General features: G+C 37.3%; 1 protein-coding gene across 1 annotated transcript; it reads right to left on the reverse strand.

The window, feature by feature from the left end:
* Positions 1-629: 629 nt before the first annotated feature.
* Positions 630-13,740, reverse strand: p4hb (prolyl 4-hydroxylase, beta polypeptide). Its single transcript, XM_056750451.1, has 11 exons — positions 13,428-13,740; positions 10,355-10,561; positions 9,562-9,695; positions 9,210-9,347; positions 6,967-7,071; positions 4,956-5,081; positions 3,771-3,971; positions 3,408-3,528; positions 2,967-3,148; positions 2,407-2,514; positions 630-1,917 (listed from the first exon to the last, which is right to left on the reverse strand). The coding sequence occupies exons 1-11, from the start codon at positions 13,564-13,566 to the stop codon at positions 1,852-1,854; spliced, it is 1,527 nt and encodes a 508-aa protein (XP_056606429.1). The 5' UTR covers positions 13,567-13,740; the 3' UTR covers positions 630-1,851.
* Positions 13,741-15,956: the final 2,216 nt, after the last annotated feature.

A 15,956-nucleotide genomic window follows, 5' to 3' on the forward strand; every position in this document is an offset into this window, starting at 1 on the left:
TATGGATATACAAGGTTGGTAACAGAAAACCGTTGGTCCCAATTTGACTTGCAATGGTTTTGTGTTCATACAATAGAAGAGAATGTGCACTAATGATTTTTGTGAGCAACATTTTTCTAAATATATTATTTTGTGTTTTGCAGAAGAGAGAGAATCACACACATGACAGAAATTTCATGTGAAGGTGAACTTTTCCTTTAAAGAGAACTATTCCTTTAAAGGAATACTTCAACCAAATATGAAATTTAAGCCATACTTTACTCACCCTCCTGCCATCCTTTAGCCAAACACGAGTCATTTTACGTAATATTATGACATATCGCGTTGGACTGGCATTGGATAGAGACCCATCCATTCATCACAAAAGTAATCCACATGATATTTTTAGCCCAGTCAAACAGTGTAAACATTTATAGAATTTAGCAGAAAAGAAAAACAAATTGGTTTATAAATTATATACAAAAATGAACCCTTTTTATGGTAAAAGTATAATAACGTTTTGCCATATTGTTTACAGTGTATAGTTTTATTAGAAATAACCATGGTTAACAAAATGACTAGAAGTTGCATCTTTAACACCAGATTAAATTTTAACCAAAGGTGAATTCTGGCATGTAGATATCAGGCCGTTCGATTCTAAAGATTTTATTTAAAAATTTACAACATGCAGTTCCCAAAAATGTTTACTGTGGGGCAAAGCCAGTAAATGTTAGTGCAAACGTTATTTGGGCAAATAATAATAATCATATGTACCAAATTTTATACATGAATGAGCCATTTATATACCATTTTAATTGGCCTTTAACAAGGGTGCTGCAACGTCCACTTGGATGCAACACCTATGTGCTAACCTTTTTGAGGGCAGACAACTGACAACCAGTTCTTGGCCATAAACTTGAAAAGTATAATCCTTAAAAACAGTGCCTTTCATACTTTCAATACTTGGGCCCTAATTAATAATTGGTTAACAAAATAAACACAACCATTTCACCATTTGTTATTTATTTGGCCACCAGTTTACTTCTCAGTTTAAATGCAATGGAATGCTTTGCATCTCGGTCATCCTTTTCATTTCAAAACCCTAACCCAATCCCTTAAAAACTTATCCCAATTTCCCAAATCCCCCATCTTTTAATACTGCCCCTCAAATTAACCCCACCAAGAAAAACAGACTTGCTTGACCCTGAACCGTGTCATAAGAGGGGGGAATAAAAGGCTTTCACAGACCACTAAGAAGTTAAATGACATGATACCACCAGCTGGCATCTTCCAATAAGGTCATGGACAGCAGGAAGGTACAAGAGATCATTAACTGATGTGGAATGATGGCATTAAAACTCTTCTTGCACATTCAAACAGCTGATGTGCATTAATTTACGGTTTACATTTGTTTCCTTTTCAAACATTCAGCTTATCTGCCCTGAAACAACGGTCCAAACATTTTAGCAGTAATACATGAAAAAAAAAACAGAAAGAATCACCCCTGAATCATAAAATAGTCAGCAGTTTTAAAGTGAAAGTTTGACAGAGCATTACAGATTCCTAAAAATAAATTATATGGTAATATCAGGGTACAATAAAACATAAAAAAAATGGGTGGAGGGAAGTTATTAAAGTTCTTTAATGCCATTAAGTTCTTTATGTGGGCAGAAAGACACTTCTCTGTACTGCATATGACCAGTGGAATCTGTGAAGACCACAGTACTGCTGACGAAGCTCTCCGTTACACCTGGTGGCTATAAGATTATTTAGGAACAGCTTTAGTGTTCACATACGGGAAGGTTTTCAAACGTAGGTGGTGATGAAAGGCTTTGTCCATTTGGGTAAAAGGGTTTCACTTCATTCTGACTCTTATAACTCATCATGTCCATCTTCCACATCCGAGTCATCTTCCTCTGCATCATCAAGATCCAGATCCTGTGGAAAGATGCTCATTTTAATATGAAGTTAAATCAAGGTCATGCTTTAGTACAAATGAAATGACAAGAATAGCCTAAAAACACTTGATCTGGGGGTAACCGAATTCTGAAAAGTGCTTGTGTTGTCTGTTTTACAAGCACCCACCTGACCACAACTCAATGCATGTAGGAATTAATGACAATAGCTGGATATTCATTACCCTTCAAATTATGCAAATTGAAAGTGGAAACGCATCAATTAACAAAACGTTTTCCCACTGCGAGATGGATTTGTACAGTCAATTTGATAAAAGATATTCCACAAAACTGCAATGGAAACAGGTTTTGTTGAAGCATTGATCAAGGAAACGTGCATCTGCCCTCTTCAGATCTGGGCATCAACAAAGCAATAGTAATGGTTGACTAAATACACAATGGTTACAGTTTTTGCTGGGCAACAAAACAATACTGAGAATAAACGTTGATAAATTGTAAGGATGGTACTTACATCTGATTCTTCATCATCATCTCCTGCTGGTGCCCCACCATCTTTTCCTCCGCTCTCCAAAAACTTTGTAAATCCATCTAGTGTTCTCTCACCATTGTAGTCAATTACCTATAGGAATGAGAGAGAGCTTAATTCAAGTAAGTGTTAAATCATCATTTACCTACACAAACACGTCACTCCAATCCTGTATGACTTTATTCTGCAACAAACAATACTTTCAAAAACGTCGTTTACCACACAACACTGGCCCCCATTGAATTCATTGTGTGGACATTTTTAAAAGATGTGTTTAACAGAAGTGCCATACACAGGTTTAATATGAAATGGGCGATCAAATGACAGATTTGGTACTAAATCTGAATGTTTATTGTTGCGTGTTGTCCCTCTTAGTCAGTAAGGTTGTTAGAAGATATTCCTAGTTTTGGTTGTTTTAGCAACATCAACGTAAGTGATTATGTACAGCCAGTCGTTGTGATCAGCTCAGGATGTCCATCAATCCAGAAAAGGCTGGTTGATTCTATGACATTATAATCTACTAAAACTAATCTCTTACAACTCACCGTACGGTCATCACCAGCAGGAAAGAACTTCAGAGTAGGGAAGCTATGTACTTTCACAGTTTCAATCTCATTAGCTGTGGAATCCATCTTGGCCACAATGATATCAGGGTTGTTTTGGAATTTCTCACCAAGTTGATCCCAAATGGGAGTCAGCTGCTTACAGTGACCACACCATGGGGCATCTGGTAAAGGTAAAGCATGGTCATAAATGCATTCCTAAGAGCATTAAATCCAATTTGAAGAAATGATTTAAACCAAGTATGCATTTTCGTTTTTTTCCCTCTAAATTCCAGAGCAATGTTTACCAACTAAATTTCATTTCACTGATTTCACATTGCTTTTGCACACTTTAGAGCAGTATAAAGGACTGTAATGTTACAGAAGCACCAAAATTAATATGCAGAAATGTGTGACCAGGAATATACCCAAACAAATACTTACAAAACTCCACAAAGACATTCTTGGCAGAGTTGAAAGCAATCTCCTCAAAGTTCTTGCCCACCAAGACCTTGACAGGGTTCTTATCCCAGTCTTCAGGAATGTCCTGACTCATCAGATGTGGCTGAAGATGAGATAAAAAATATTACAGCACGCACAAACAAACACCCAATAACTACAAGTGCAATTGTATGCAAGCGAATGGTCAACCGATCGTTTTATTTAAAGTTCAAAGCAGTTCACATCTCATGGTCAAACAAGGTGCTTTTACACTCACTGTTTGATCTTGATAAAACATATCAAGTGACCAATGCTTTTCTTTGGCAAAGGCAAGGTTAAAACTAAAACTCGAGCAGTTCTCTTTACCTTTAGTTTTCCCTCTGTAAAGGCGTTGCAAAAGGCAATGATGTTCTCTGCTGTGATGTCAGGGGTGTCTGGTCTGTATTTGGTCATTTCTTCCTCTAGGGTGATGAGGCGGATCGCTGGGCACTCTTCCTTCTTAAGGCCAAAAAACTCCAAGATTCTCTGGTTATCATCCACATCACTGTCAATAAATATGAAGAGAATCTGTGGGGAATAAAGGAACAAGGTTAAACTACTTCATAGAATGCAGCTGTAATACTTGCAATGATGGATTTATGTTACATTTTGTACAGCACATTTCACATTACAGTGATGTCATCCTTATATAAAAATACTTTTAAATGTTTGCTTAAATGTAGACATACAGCCCATGTCCATAGAACTGAATCTTGATCTCATGTGGTACACTAAACCTAAAAAAGGCAAACATAAATTCTGCACATACCACGCAAAAATCGGTCAGCGAATAAGTTTTATAGTGTAGCACATGTGGGGTACAGTTTGGCAGGTGCATGAGACCGAGCCGGTTCTTTGTGTGAAGTGTGTTTGTCGTTGTGCTTGTTCGTGCGAGGTTAACTAATGAGACAAAACTATTTATTTTCATTTTGCAATTGAAATGATTGAAATTTCTGGCTGCATCGAGTACATTGACTACAAGTTCATTATTGTCTAGATCCATTTATAAACGGTGGTAAACACTAAAGTATACTTGAATATTTACTATAGAGCTCCGGCAGTAACGTGAGCCATTCAGTTTACACCGCCCCCTGGCAGGCGAGGACAGCCCAGGAGCGAATATGAAATTGCGACATCATGAGTCTCACGGCGAAAGAGTACTTTAGACCTGTATATAGCAAAACTTGATTAAACGTAACTGGTCCCTATAGTGCCCTGGGGTGCTTTTAATGTTTATCAAACAAACGATAAATTTTCTGACCTGCAGGATCCTAACATCCACAACTACCTCATCAACTTTTCATCGTTCTACTCGAGAGACTCTTTAAAAGCCTCAGCTGTTAAATGTATGTAAATTTTGCAGTGGATAATCAACTAGAGTCTGCTGGCTTTTACCGGTTTGTGTTAGTTGCCCACTGCGATTGCTCACCTGGACTAGGTGAGTGCAGCTCTCATGTGTCTTGTTTAAGATGACATTAAGAAAGGACAAGAAAAACGTTGTCTGTCACCCACCTTTCCTTTGAAGCCTGCTGAGGCTTTCTTAAATTGTTCCATCTTTTCCTGGAAGTCTTCGGCTGTTTTGGGCACAAACATTAGAATGTGGGACTTGATTTCGCCTCCAAAGATTTTTGGAGCAGTCTGAAAAAAAAAGTGTTATGTCAGGATCCATTATTCTCCCACACAACATCCAGGTTAAAATGCACTCAGTATGTCAAGGTAAACTTCATCTCATCTGTTATTTACATAACGAGGCTGTAAAAAAAAAGCTTTTTGCTAGCGTTTTACATACACAACACTTGAGGTGGGCGGAATGGCCAAAAATCTCTATTTCACGGTAACTATATATTTCATGAAACAATCTCCCATTATAATTCTATATCTTATAACTCATTTTTCTTAGATTGATTTAACTAATTATTTCAGATCATTTAAATGCTCACCATAGTTAAAATATAGGCAAGTTATGAAAATGTACAAAAGATATCAAATTAAGTTCTGATAATCGGATGCATTTATTTATATACATCTTCTGGCTATATCATATGTATCAAGTAGGAAGATAGACAACATGTATTACAATGAAGTATGAATATGCACAAACAATGAGAGTCTAGTAGCTTCTATGACTAGTGATATAAACTGGTGTTCATGGGGTCTGTACTTTAGGTCTTTAAAATTGCTCATCTAATAGAAAGTGAAGAGTGATAGTGTGTTGCTACTCTCAGTCTTCAGGTTTGTTTATTCTTGGGCTAGTTTTTGCACTGCAGGTCTCTATTGACTCATACGTCTCCCAAAACTGGAGGTAGAAGCGTGTCACAAAGTGATCACGCGGCGAGCATCATCGCGATCTTGGCTCGCCTGAAGTTAAACTTTACTAATCTATTAACAGCTTTACAAAACAACCTGACTTCTGAAATACGTGTTGAGAATGAGCTTTTTTATATGCTGTCGCAGATCCCTGGAGGAGCACTGCGGGTGAGAGAAGCGATGGACTGGAGCACTAAACTACAGACTGAAAGAAGGTCAACAGAATGTTTGGTACATTCATTTGTTACGGGTGGAAAACATTTTTCAGAATAGTGCCCAATTTGCAGAGCGTCGTGTTAATGGAATATTCCCTCATTCCGCTGGGCGGAACACTTAAAAGATCTGCGAGAAAAAGTAAAACGCTGTATTATGCATGCCAGGCTAGTGGACAACGATGTTACTTTGTAAAAAATAAATAAATACAACTTTCACCTAGTAAAAAAATGTGCCTGCGCACATACAGGTTTATCCCAATGAGCATTTTATCACCCTTTGTCACTGGATATGCGCTAAGAGTCTGGCAAATGTGTCCCATTCGTCTGGTCACAGTAGTAGAGTAAATCTATCTTTTGATAGCATAAATTTAATACTAGGGCTGGGTTTTGAGAACATTTTGGAGATTCTATTCGATTCTTATTTATATGATTTCAATCAATTAATGTTTATTTATATAGAACATTTAAAAACCACAGAGGCGGACCAAAGTGCTGTACAAGCAGATAAAATGACTAAAGCAAGAGTTTTACAGTATATTCAGCAACATCAAAAATAAGATAAGAATAATCACTTAAGGAACATTAGAAGCAAGAGAAAAGTTTCAATTCAATTTTGATTCGAGTAAATATAGATTAGTTATCAGTATTTTATTTAAATAATTAGTCTTGCAGACATGGAATCCATATTTTAATATATAGGCTGGTAAACCCCTCTACTCTACTACAATAATGAAACAAGTTCACGTTAATAGTATTGCCCACACAATAGTTTTGAATGACTTTTTACTTGTACTTTGAGTAACCAAACATTACTGTAAAAAATTAAAACATTGTAAATGTGCAACAGTGAAATCATGAATAAGTTGAAACATGTATATACTTTAAAAAGTTGTTTAATAAATGGCCTTTTAATCAACGTTACGTGGCTCCTGTAATTCAAGACTTTACTGAGCAAACATAGAACAATGGAGTGAATTGATAATCTAATGTCAAGAGGTTACCTGCTCTGTGAACTCGATAACCAGTGGAAGCTGGTTGGACTTGATGAAGTTCAAGAGATTTTCTTTGTTGATCTCTCCATCAAACGTGTTGCGACCCTCATCAAACTGTAAGAGGGGAGAAAGAGACACACAGAGGGGGAGACAAAGAAAGATGTTAATATTTAACATGTATACAATATAATAGGGCTGCAAAAGAATTCATCGCAACAAATCATGGTGCAGCCTTTTAAAATATTTTTTTTGTGTACAAGGAAACATAAAAATAAGTAGCCGAAAGAAATAGCCCTCCCACACATCAACCAACAAACAATACGAAGACCCCGCTTACAATCAAGATTGGCTGCACTGCGTCAAGATTGGCTGCTCTGTGGGCCTGCAGCTCATAACTCTTGCGATAGTGAGAGAAGCTGAGGTGTGTTTGTTTGTTCACGGCATTTCAGGGATGGATGTTATATAAATGGTGGATATAAAACAGGATTTGGAGATCGTTTGAAACCGATAGATGGACCGGTCCCAGTAATAAAAGAATGAACTGTACATGTGAATGAAATGCTCAGTACAAATTCCTGCCACAAGGAGCAGACAACGACATCAAAGATTTGCTTGACGGCGCACAAAATTAGACTAATCTTGCATTTATCAATGTCTTAAGGGTGTCAATTTCCATATGTACCAAAGCATGCAATGAACTGCCAACTACCAGCATCAAATCCAAATCATGATAATATGCCATTTCATGCTGAAAGATGAGTTTTAGAGGACCAGTGACAGTGTGTAGTTTTTTGGATGATCTATTGACAGAAATGCAATATACATGCTCAAATACGAGTTTGAGAGGACCAGTGTGTATAATAGATTGACTGATTATTTTATGCCTATCCGTCAAAATGACGAACAATAAAAAAAAAACTAGCGCAATACCTGTTCTACAGTAGCCATAATATGAGGATAAATCTGTAGCAAAACTTGAGCATGTAGATTTTAATTTTGGAACTTGTAAAAGTAAGTATTAATACCTGTACACTGAAATGTACACTCACAGCCCCAACATGAAAACATTCAACTTTGTGTTTTTATTTTACATGTTGAGATTTGCATTCGTGGATAAGACACAAATCTAAAAGAAACGATTTTTCTGCAAATTCAGAAGACAAATGTGTAAACTGGCATTTAAAAAATACAGATGGGTTCGCGATAAACATGTAAAACTAACTTGAAAGCTCATAGGTGAAAGAAAGATTAGCATTTGCTGATGTCATGCGGCGAAGCCACAGCACCCACTAATAGCAGGAAAAATCAAAAGGATCTAACAAATAATGGTTTAAATAAAGTTTAAATAAAGTTTTCAACTAAAGCGAAACCATCATACTTATGTTAACTATCATGTATAACTATTCCATTATTTATACTATCTGCATCTTGTATAGATATCATTCTGTTATGTATATCATTCTGTATACTATCGATATTCTGTTGTGTACTTGCGGTTTAAAATATACAGGCTGACTACAATTTCCATTATGTAGACTATGTTACATTTGAACAGTACAACATTATGATTATATAGCCCAACACTTGAAAATTATAATTGCTTTAGTTATAATGTTAGAAAAATTATATTAATATTAAAAAACATGTTCTTGGTAGTACGATTTAAATGTTAAATAAACCTTTAACAGATTCGAGAGGTTGTAGATGCCTATTTGTGTCACAATTCAAATCTGAATCAAGGAAAACGTCTAAATATGCGCTATGCGCATTTGTATCTCTCAATGGACTTCGTGAATGCCCGTTTACACAGACAATTTTTCTGCAAATTCAAATAACAGATTTGTGATTTTTGTCCACGAGTGCAATTCTCAACACTCCACTTCAGTTTTTTATTTTACAAGTTTTCACATTGGGGGTGTGAAATTTTATATATTTTAATGTACAGGAAAGAATATTACTTTACAAGTTCCCAAATAAAATATACATGCTCTCAAGTTTTGCTTCAGAATTATCTTCATACCCTAAAAAGATGAATTGCCCTGCAGAACAGGTTTTGTAAATACGTTATCTCATTCTGGAAAGAAGCAAAAAAGGGACGAGATCTTAATCCTCTCTCTCGACATCGGTTGCGCTTCGAAAGGGGGGAGGGGTGGAGTTAGCAGGTGGTTGCAATTCCCAACCTCACTACTAGATGCCACTAAAAACCCACACACAGCACCTTTAAGACATTAAATGTGAAGGTGCAAAGGTACCTTCTTAAAAAGCACAACACCATCCTGGGAAATTTCCAACTTTGCATACACAGCATCGTCAGAGGTAATGCCGAAGCGGATTTCGTCCACAGCCTCTGCAGCTTTAATGAAGGCCTTGGCACTATCTGAGTCAACATCCTACAGTGGACATAAAAACAAATAAAATTGACATCACTTGCCTGGGGCATTATTACATATGATAAAGATGCATTATCTATTTAGCCTTTACAGGAATGGACAAAATGTACTGATACAAGCAGGCAGTATTCATTAAAACGGCAATGAAAAAGGTCTTTACAAAGGAAAGAGGTAAGACTAAAATTTACAAGAACAAAGTGATAATAAACTTTACCTTAAAGAAACCAATGACTGCAACCTCATTATCTGCAATAAGAGACTCTGCTTGTGCGACATCACTTAAAGTAGAGGCTGCAGGACCAGTTCGCTTTTTCAGCCAGTTGACAATATCCTCAGCCTGTCGACCAGCTGTAGACAAAGAGCGAGAGCATATCAGACTGGAATAAAGAAATCTGACTGGTAGCACTAAGCAAACGTCTACAAAATCTCCCAGATCATTTTCATACATTTAATAAATAAATTATTGTTGCACTACCTTGATTTTTTTTAAAGTTACCATACATTCAAAACACCTCTGCATTTTGGTTTGGTTCTGATGGCTTTTTATTCTATCCTTGGTGGAAAGCAACAGTAAGAGTCAACTTGACCTTGTCAATAATTTATGACTAGAACACGATCAGATTCCTTCTGTTTTTACTACCTTTTTTGGCATTAAAAACAAGATGAACTTTGTGATGTCTAAACATCCAGTACCCAGCAGGCAGAGTGGCCCGAACAATGAATTTACCACTGTCTCATGCATGGGCAGGTTTGATGGTTTTCAAGTTCTGATGCGTTTTGATATAGTCCTCACGTTGAAGTGTGAGAGATGTTATGTTCAAAAAACAAATTGTTAAAAAAAATGTTTACACCCTTCACCAAATTCCTCTTCTGTGGTTGCGAAGAGACTTTCACTTTCAACTGTTTTTAGAGCTGTGAAACAGAAGATATTCTACTGCTAAAAGCATCATTTAAAACCGTCCCATTACATGGTTATAGTAAAAACAGAATACAGTAGGACATCTCACCAGAATACTCCTTGGGGTTATCCTTTTCTCCTCCTTTGAAGAACTTGATGGTGGGATATCCTCGAACACCAAAGTCTTGAGCAAGTTCATTCTCCTCAGTAGCATCTACTTTACCTAGTCTGATATCTGAACCTTCTGCTTTCAGGATTCCTGCAGCTTTAGCGTATTCTGGGCCCAGGGCCTTGCAGTGCCCACACCAAGGTGCATCTGCAAGGAACACAGAATAACCCAATTAGTTTAAGATCATCTTTATGTATAGACTGAGGGTTTTTATTTGCTTTTTATGCTTTAATTGGCCTTAAATGTATAGTTCACCCAAAAATCATCTCGTCCTCCATTGACTTCCATAGTATTTAATTCCCCTACTATGGCAGTAAGTGGGGGACGAGATCTGTTTGCTGACATTATTTCCAATAAATACCTTGGTGTTTAGCAGAACAAAGAAACGTATACAGGTTTGGAACAATCTGAGGCCGAGTAGATGACAGAATTTTCATTTTTGGGTGAATGATCACTTTAAGGAATTATTTGGTAAGTGCATAAACTAAACAGTAATTTGTGTAACTTTGTAAAGCACTAAGATTGTGAGATTGTTGGAGACATGAGGAATAATTTCCTTTGAACATTTGACATCAGTTTATGATATTTTTAATGAACATTTGACATCAGTTTATGGTATTTTTAATGAACATTTGATATCAGTTAATGGTATTTTTAATAACAAATCTCAGACGTTTCTGTTTGTGAATTTTAGCGGCCTCTAGCAGAGATTGCTAACTGTAACCAACAGTTCAGCACTGCACACCCCTCCCTTTCAAAATACAACGGTGGCTGACAAATGACAAAGTTATCGGCACATTTTTTTTACTTTTTGTTTTTCACAATTACAAAACACACTCTGTAAAGCAGTTTGTCCGTTTAGTGCTACTCCAGAAACAACAAGGAGAATTGCATGTAAGGGGACTTGAGGTCGATGTGGGTAGAAATAGCTCAAAGGTCTTCGGACACGAATCCATGCGTTTGTTTAAGAGAAATATCCCTTTAGACCGCCAGATTTAACGTTAATGTCTAGCTTCCGTTAACCCACGGGCTGCGTGTGCAATGATGATTGCTTTCTGGCAAATGGCGGTAACAAATGCTTCTGCTTATAGGAGCGACATCCTATTGGCTCTTTACCGGAACTTATGAAAGCAAGCATCAATGAACGCGCAGCCCGAGGGTTAAAAGGGTGCTGCAACAATGTGTCATACGTTCAGACTTATTTACAATACTAAATGTGCTGAGAGCAAGTGAGCGACCGAGCAAGAGAGAGAGAGCATATTTTTGCGAATTTCAGTTGTTTGTTTGTTGACTGCATTTGGGTGGATATAACCCTGGATTTTAAGATAATTTGAAACTGATATATGGAGCCGCCCCAGTGCTATAATATGACAGGCATGAACCGCATGCGGTGAGTGAAACTGATGTCTGTGTTTTGTTGACAGTGTGCTTTAGTTCTTCCTCCCCCTCCCCCCTGAATGCGCTGTATGATTTAGGAAGTAATCATACAGCTGTATCTATCCTTATAAATGTGATCAAACTAAATACTCTTCGAAGATACAACGTAAGCAATAGTACTCTACAGGTACTCAAGATTAATACGAGGTTGGCTAAAAACCCTGTGTGTTAGGGCCGCTTTAACAGTAGCTGGACATTAACGTTAATAGCGCTATCAGTATGGATCTCATAAACGCATTAATTCACGTCAGAAGACCTTTGATAAGCCCACAGAGCGGTGTCGAGCCATTCTTTGAAGAATGGATGTACTTTTTGAACCTTCAAAAAGTCAACTACTATCCACTCCCATACCAACGCTTGGAAGTAAAATGATCCATGGGATTATAAGAACGACTTTTTTTTTCAGAAGAAAATTATATTTTTTAGGATGCCTTGAGGGCGAGTAAAATATGGGGAAATTTTGAATTTTGCTTTAACATGCTAACATGGGCAGGGGCTTGGTGGGTGGGTGCCCTTGTAGGCCCAAAGGTAATGGTAGGGGAAACACTGCATGTTGTAAGATTCAAGTCCAAAGTTCATGCCACTGTCAAGAATTAGCATCATCAACTCCTAATAAAACTATAAAGCGTGTGCTGTGAATTAATTCATTGCCTGCCACATTAAAAATCTAAAGAGTTACTCAGTCTTCTCATGCAACATGCAAACATACACACATACATACATCTAACTGATGGGAACCCATAAAAATATTAAAAACACTAATAACTGGTACAACTTAGATGCTAGCACCGATTTTAAACCAGAGCTTTAACGTTTTAAGATTTATATTATGCATCACTTATTTCAACCAGCAAAATATACGAGAGCTGTGAGCTTTTTTACAGAAAGCTCTTTGTCCATGTACTTCAGAAGTACACGTCAACCTAGCGTCGGACGCCTAGTTGAAACTACCGCCCGCCCATCTCCGACCCTCCACGCCTCAAATTCTGACGAAACATTTGTGCAAGGTTTAAGGATTCATTTTGCGATCATCCGATCAATTTAAGTTACCCAGTGTAAACTTTTATGTGCAAACATACAAAAAAAGTTTCAGTTGTTTTTTTATACTTGACTTGTATTGGGTTGTAATCGTTTATTGGATAACGTCAGGGCAGTGAATTATCGCCATTAACAAACTTCAGAATTCCACACTGTCATACATGCATCACTAGTCCAACGTTTCGTTAAACCTGCATCTTTATCCCGTTTAATGCAGAAATTGAAGAAATCCACAATTCTTTGAATGATTTAATTGGATTGCGTTTCTTACAAACTGTTTGAGTTTGTTAAACATTTCCCTTGCTTGATATCTGGGCAACAAATCAAATTTATAATCAGACGGTTACGAATTCTGACAACCAATTGTAATGTAACTGTGTTTAAAAACAACAACTAATGAGAATGCAGAATATCGAAAACGAGATGCGTCCGTTGCTTGTGTCCTATTTTTGTTTAACAGTATGCACACACTCCTAACTTAATCGCAGATGCAATATAGTTCTACTGCAAGTCAAATATGGGTAACGTTACTACTTACAAAACTCAACGAGGACATTTGGGTAAGTTTTGAGCACCTCATCGAAGTTACTTTTCTTCAGCACGAGCACATCTTCCTCCTCAGGAAAATCAGCCGCGGCGACGGCGGCCAGTGCGCACACAATCAACAACTTTAGCATCTCAGATAATCTTCAAACCAAGAACTCTTAGGTAAAATGTAATTTTACACTCGAAGACAGATAACGTAGCTGATTTCTTTTAACTTGTACTAGTCCTAAATGTCGCCTCAATTTTGTTCTATGCCACTAATAACGTGGCAGTACGTCCAGGAAACGGAGAGGACTATGTTGCTGCGCATGCGCATTTATTTGTCTCAACGCTGTTCGTGTTGAATTGTGAGTGGACCGCTCAGCTCCTAGCACCTGGAAGTGATTCAACGCACCATGTATATTCTACATTTACTAAATCTACTATGAATAGGGAAATCCTTATGACTATTATTTCTGTAACGTCAGTACTAGCTGATTTGCTAAAATGCTCACGTAGTTATATGGTCGCCAGTGAAAATAAGTGTCGCAACCACAGACTGAATAAAGGTCGCAACATAGTTTAATTTCGCCCCAACGGAACTTTAGTAACTAACCATTTGTCACGGAACAGTGCGTAACAATCGGTAAAAATATACAGTAACCGCATGTCTCTCGTGCTTCTGTGATTGTAAACATAATGTCAACATATACCAACAGTTTCTCAACCCTGGTGATAATCTGGAAAGATTTATCAATGCCTAATGGGTCCGTAAAGATGACCGGGTGCGTTCCAAACGGGATATATCGCCCTCCGAAGGGTCCTTCTGGAAGGGGACACTAATCAGAGTATCTTCCCGTCCATTCAATATTAGTTTTAAATTCAAAAACGGAAAAAAAAGAAAAGAAAACATGTTTATAAGAAAATTATAATTGTTATCGTTTTCTATATTTGTCTAAACTGGGAAAATGAGATAATGAACATCTTGAACAATTGCAAACGTCGCCGAAAGGGGGAGAAAATAACTATCAAATGCTCATGGTCTAGAGCTCCCTGCAAGATTTCCCCAATGGAGAAAAGATGCTCATGAGAAAGGTTAAAGATCAGCCCAGAACTACACGGAAGAAGCGTGTTAATGATTTCAGTTGGGACCACAATTAGCAAGCAAACCATTGGTAACACACTTTGCCACAAAAGATTGAAATCCTGAAGCATCTGCAAGGTCATCCTGCCCAAGAAGGCCCGACAATTTTGACAAAGTTTGACAATGAACATCAAAATGATTCAGAAAAGGTTTTGGCGAAAGTGCTGGCACTGCTGTGAGATCAAAATGGACTCCTGTGTTTGTAGGGAGAGAAATGCTGACTATGACCCCAAGAACACCATCCCTACAGAGAAGCACAGTGTTGAAAACATTATGCTTTATTGCTTTATCTCTGCAACGGGTACAGGATGACTTCACCGCATTTAGGGGCTGAGGGTCGGGCCATGTACCGTAAAATCTTGGATGAGAACCTCCTCCCCTTAACTAGATCACTGAAGATTTGTCATGGATGTGCCTTTAACATGACAAAGACCCAAAACATATTGCCAAGAAAACCAAAGAGTGGCTTAAGGAGAAGCACATTAAATGTCCTAGCCAGTCTCTAGACCCTAGTTCTAAAAAAACTGTAAAGGAGGCTAAAATTCCAATTTGCTGAGCGACAGCCCAGAAACCTTGACAGAGGAGTATTGACTAAAATGTGTCCTGACAAATGTGCAAACCTGGTGAACAACCTTCAGAAATGTTTTACCTCTGTGCTTGCCAACAAGGGTTTCTCCACCAAGTACAAAGTTTTTTTTTTCTTGGGGATCAAATACTTATTTCACTGACTGAAATAGAAATCAATTTATTACCTTTATGTAACATTTTTCACCTGATAGTTTATTTAATATTCTGTCTCAAATAGTTCAAATAAACCTACCATAAAAATGATAGACTCTTAATTTCTTTGTAAGCAGGCAAACTTAAAAAATCAGCAGGGGATCAAATAATTATTTCCCTCACTGTATATGTTATCATTTATTTACAGAAATTAAAATGTGAGATCTTAAAGATGAGGGAACACACACAGTTTGTGGCAATCTCATATTAATCTCTGTACGTATATACTGTGAAAAATGTTCCGTAGTTTTTACCGGAAAATAACGGCAGCTGTGGTTGACAGAAAAATTACGTAAAATTACAGGAAAAGCATGTGAACATCTTTACAGTTTAAAACTTTAGGGCAAAAACTTCAAGCTGTGTTTTATCTTTTAGAGCATTTCTTTATATAAAATGTAAACATGGACCTAATGCATAAAATTGAAAACATTACATTTACTTATTTTATTTCTTTGCTATTTATCATTAATAAACATCAAAGTCCCTTTTAAACAAAGCAACATGCAACAAAACATCAGTGCCTCATTGCCTGACCTTGACTTAAACACAGACTACACTCTTCAGCATAGTGTTGACCCAAAAAAAATTAAGGGGTGATTTCCTGGACAGGGTTTAAGC

The sequence above is a fragment of the Triplophysa dalaica genome, chromosome 6 (assembly GCF_015846415.1).
Source record: "Triplophysa dalaica isolate WHDGS20190420 chromosome 6, ASM1584641v1, whole genome shotgun sequence".
Taxonomy (NCBI): domain Eukaryota; kingdom Metazoa; phylum Chordata; class Actinopteri; order Cypriniformes; family Nemacheilidae; genus Triplophysa; species Triplophysa dalaica.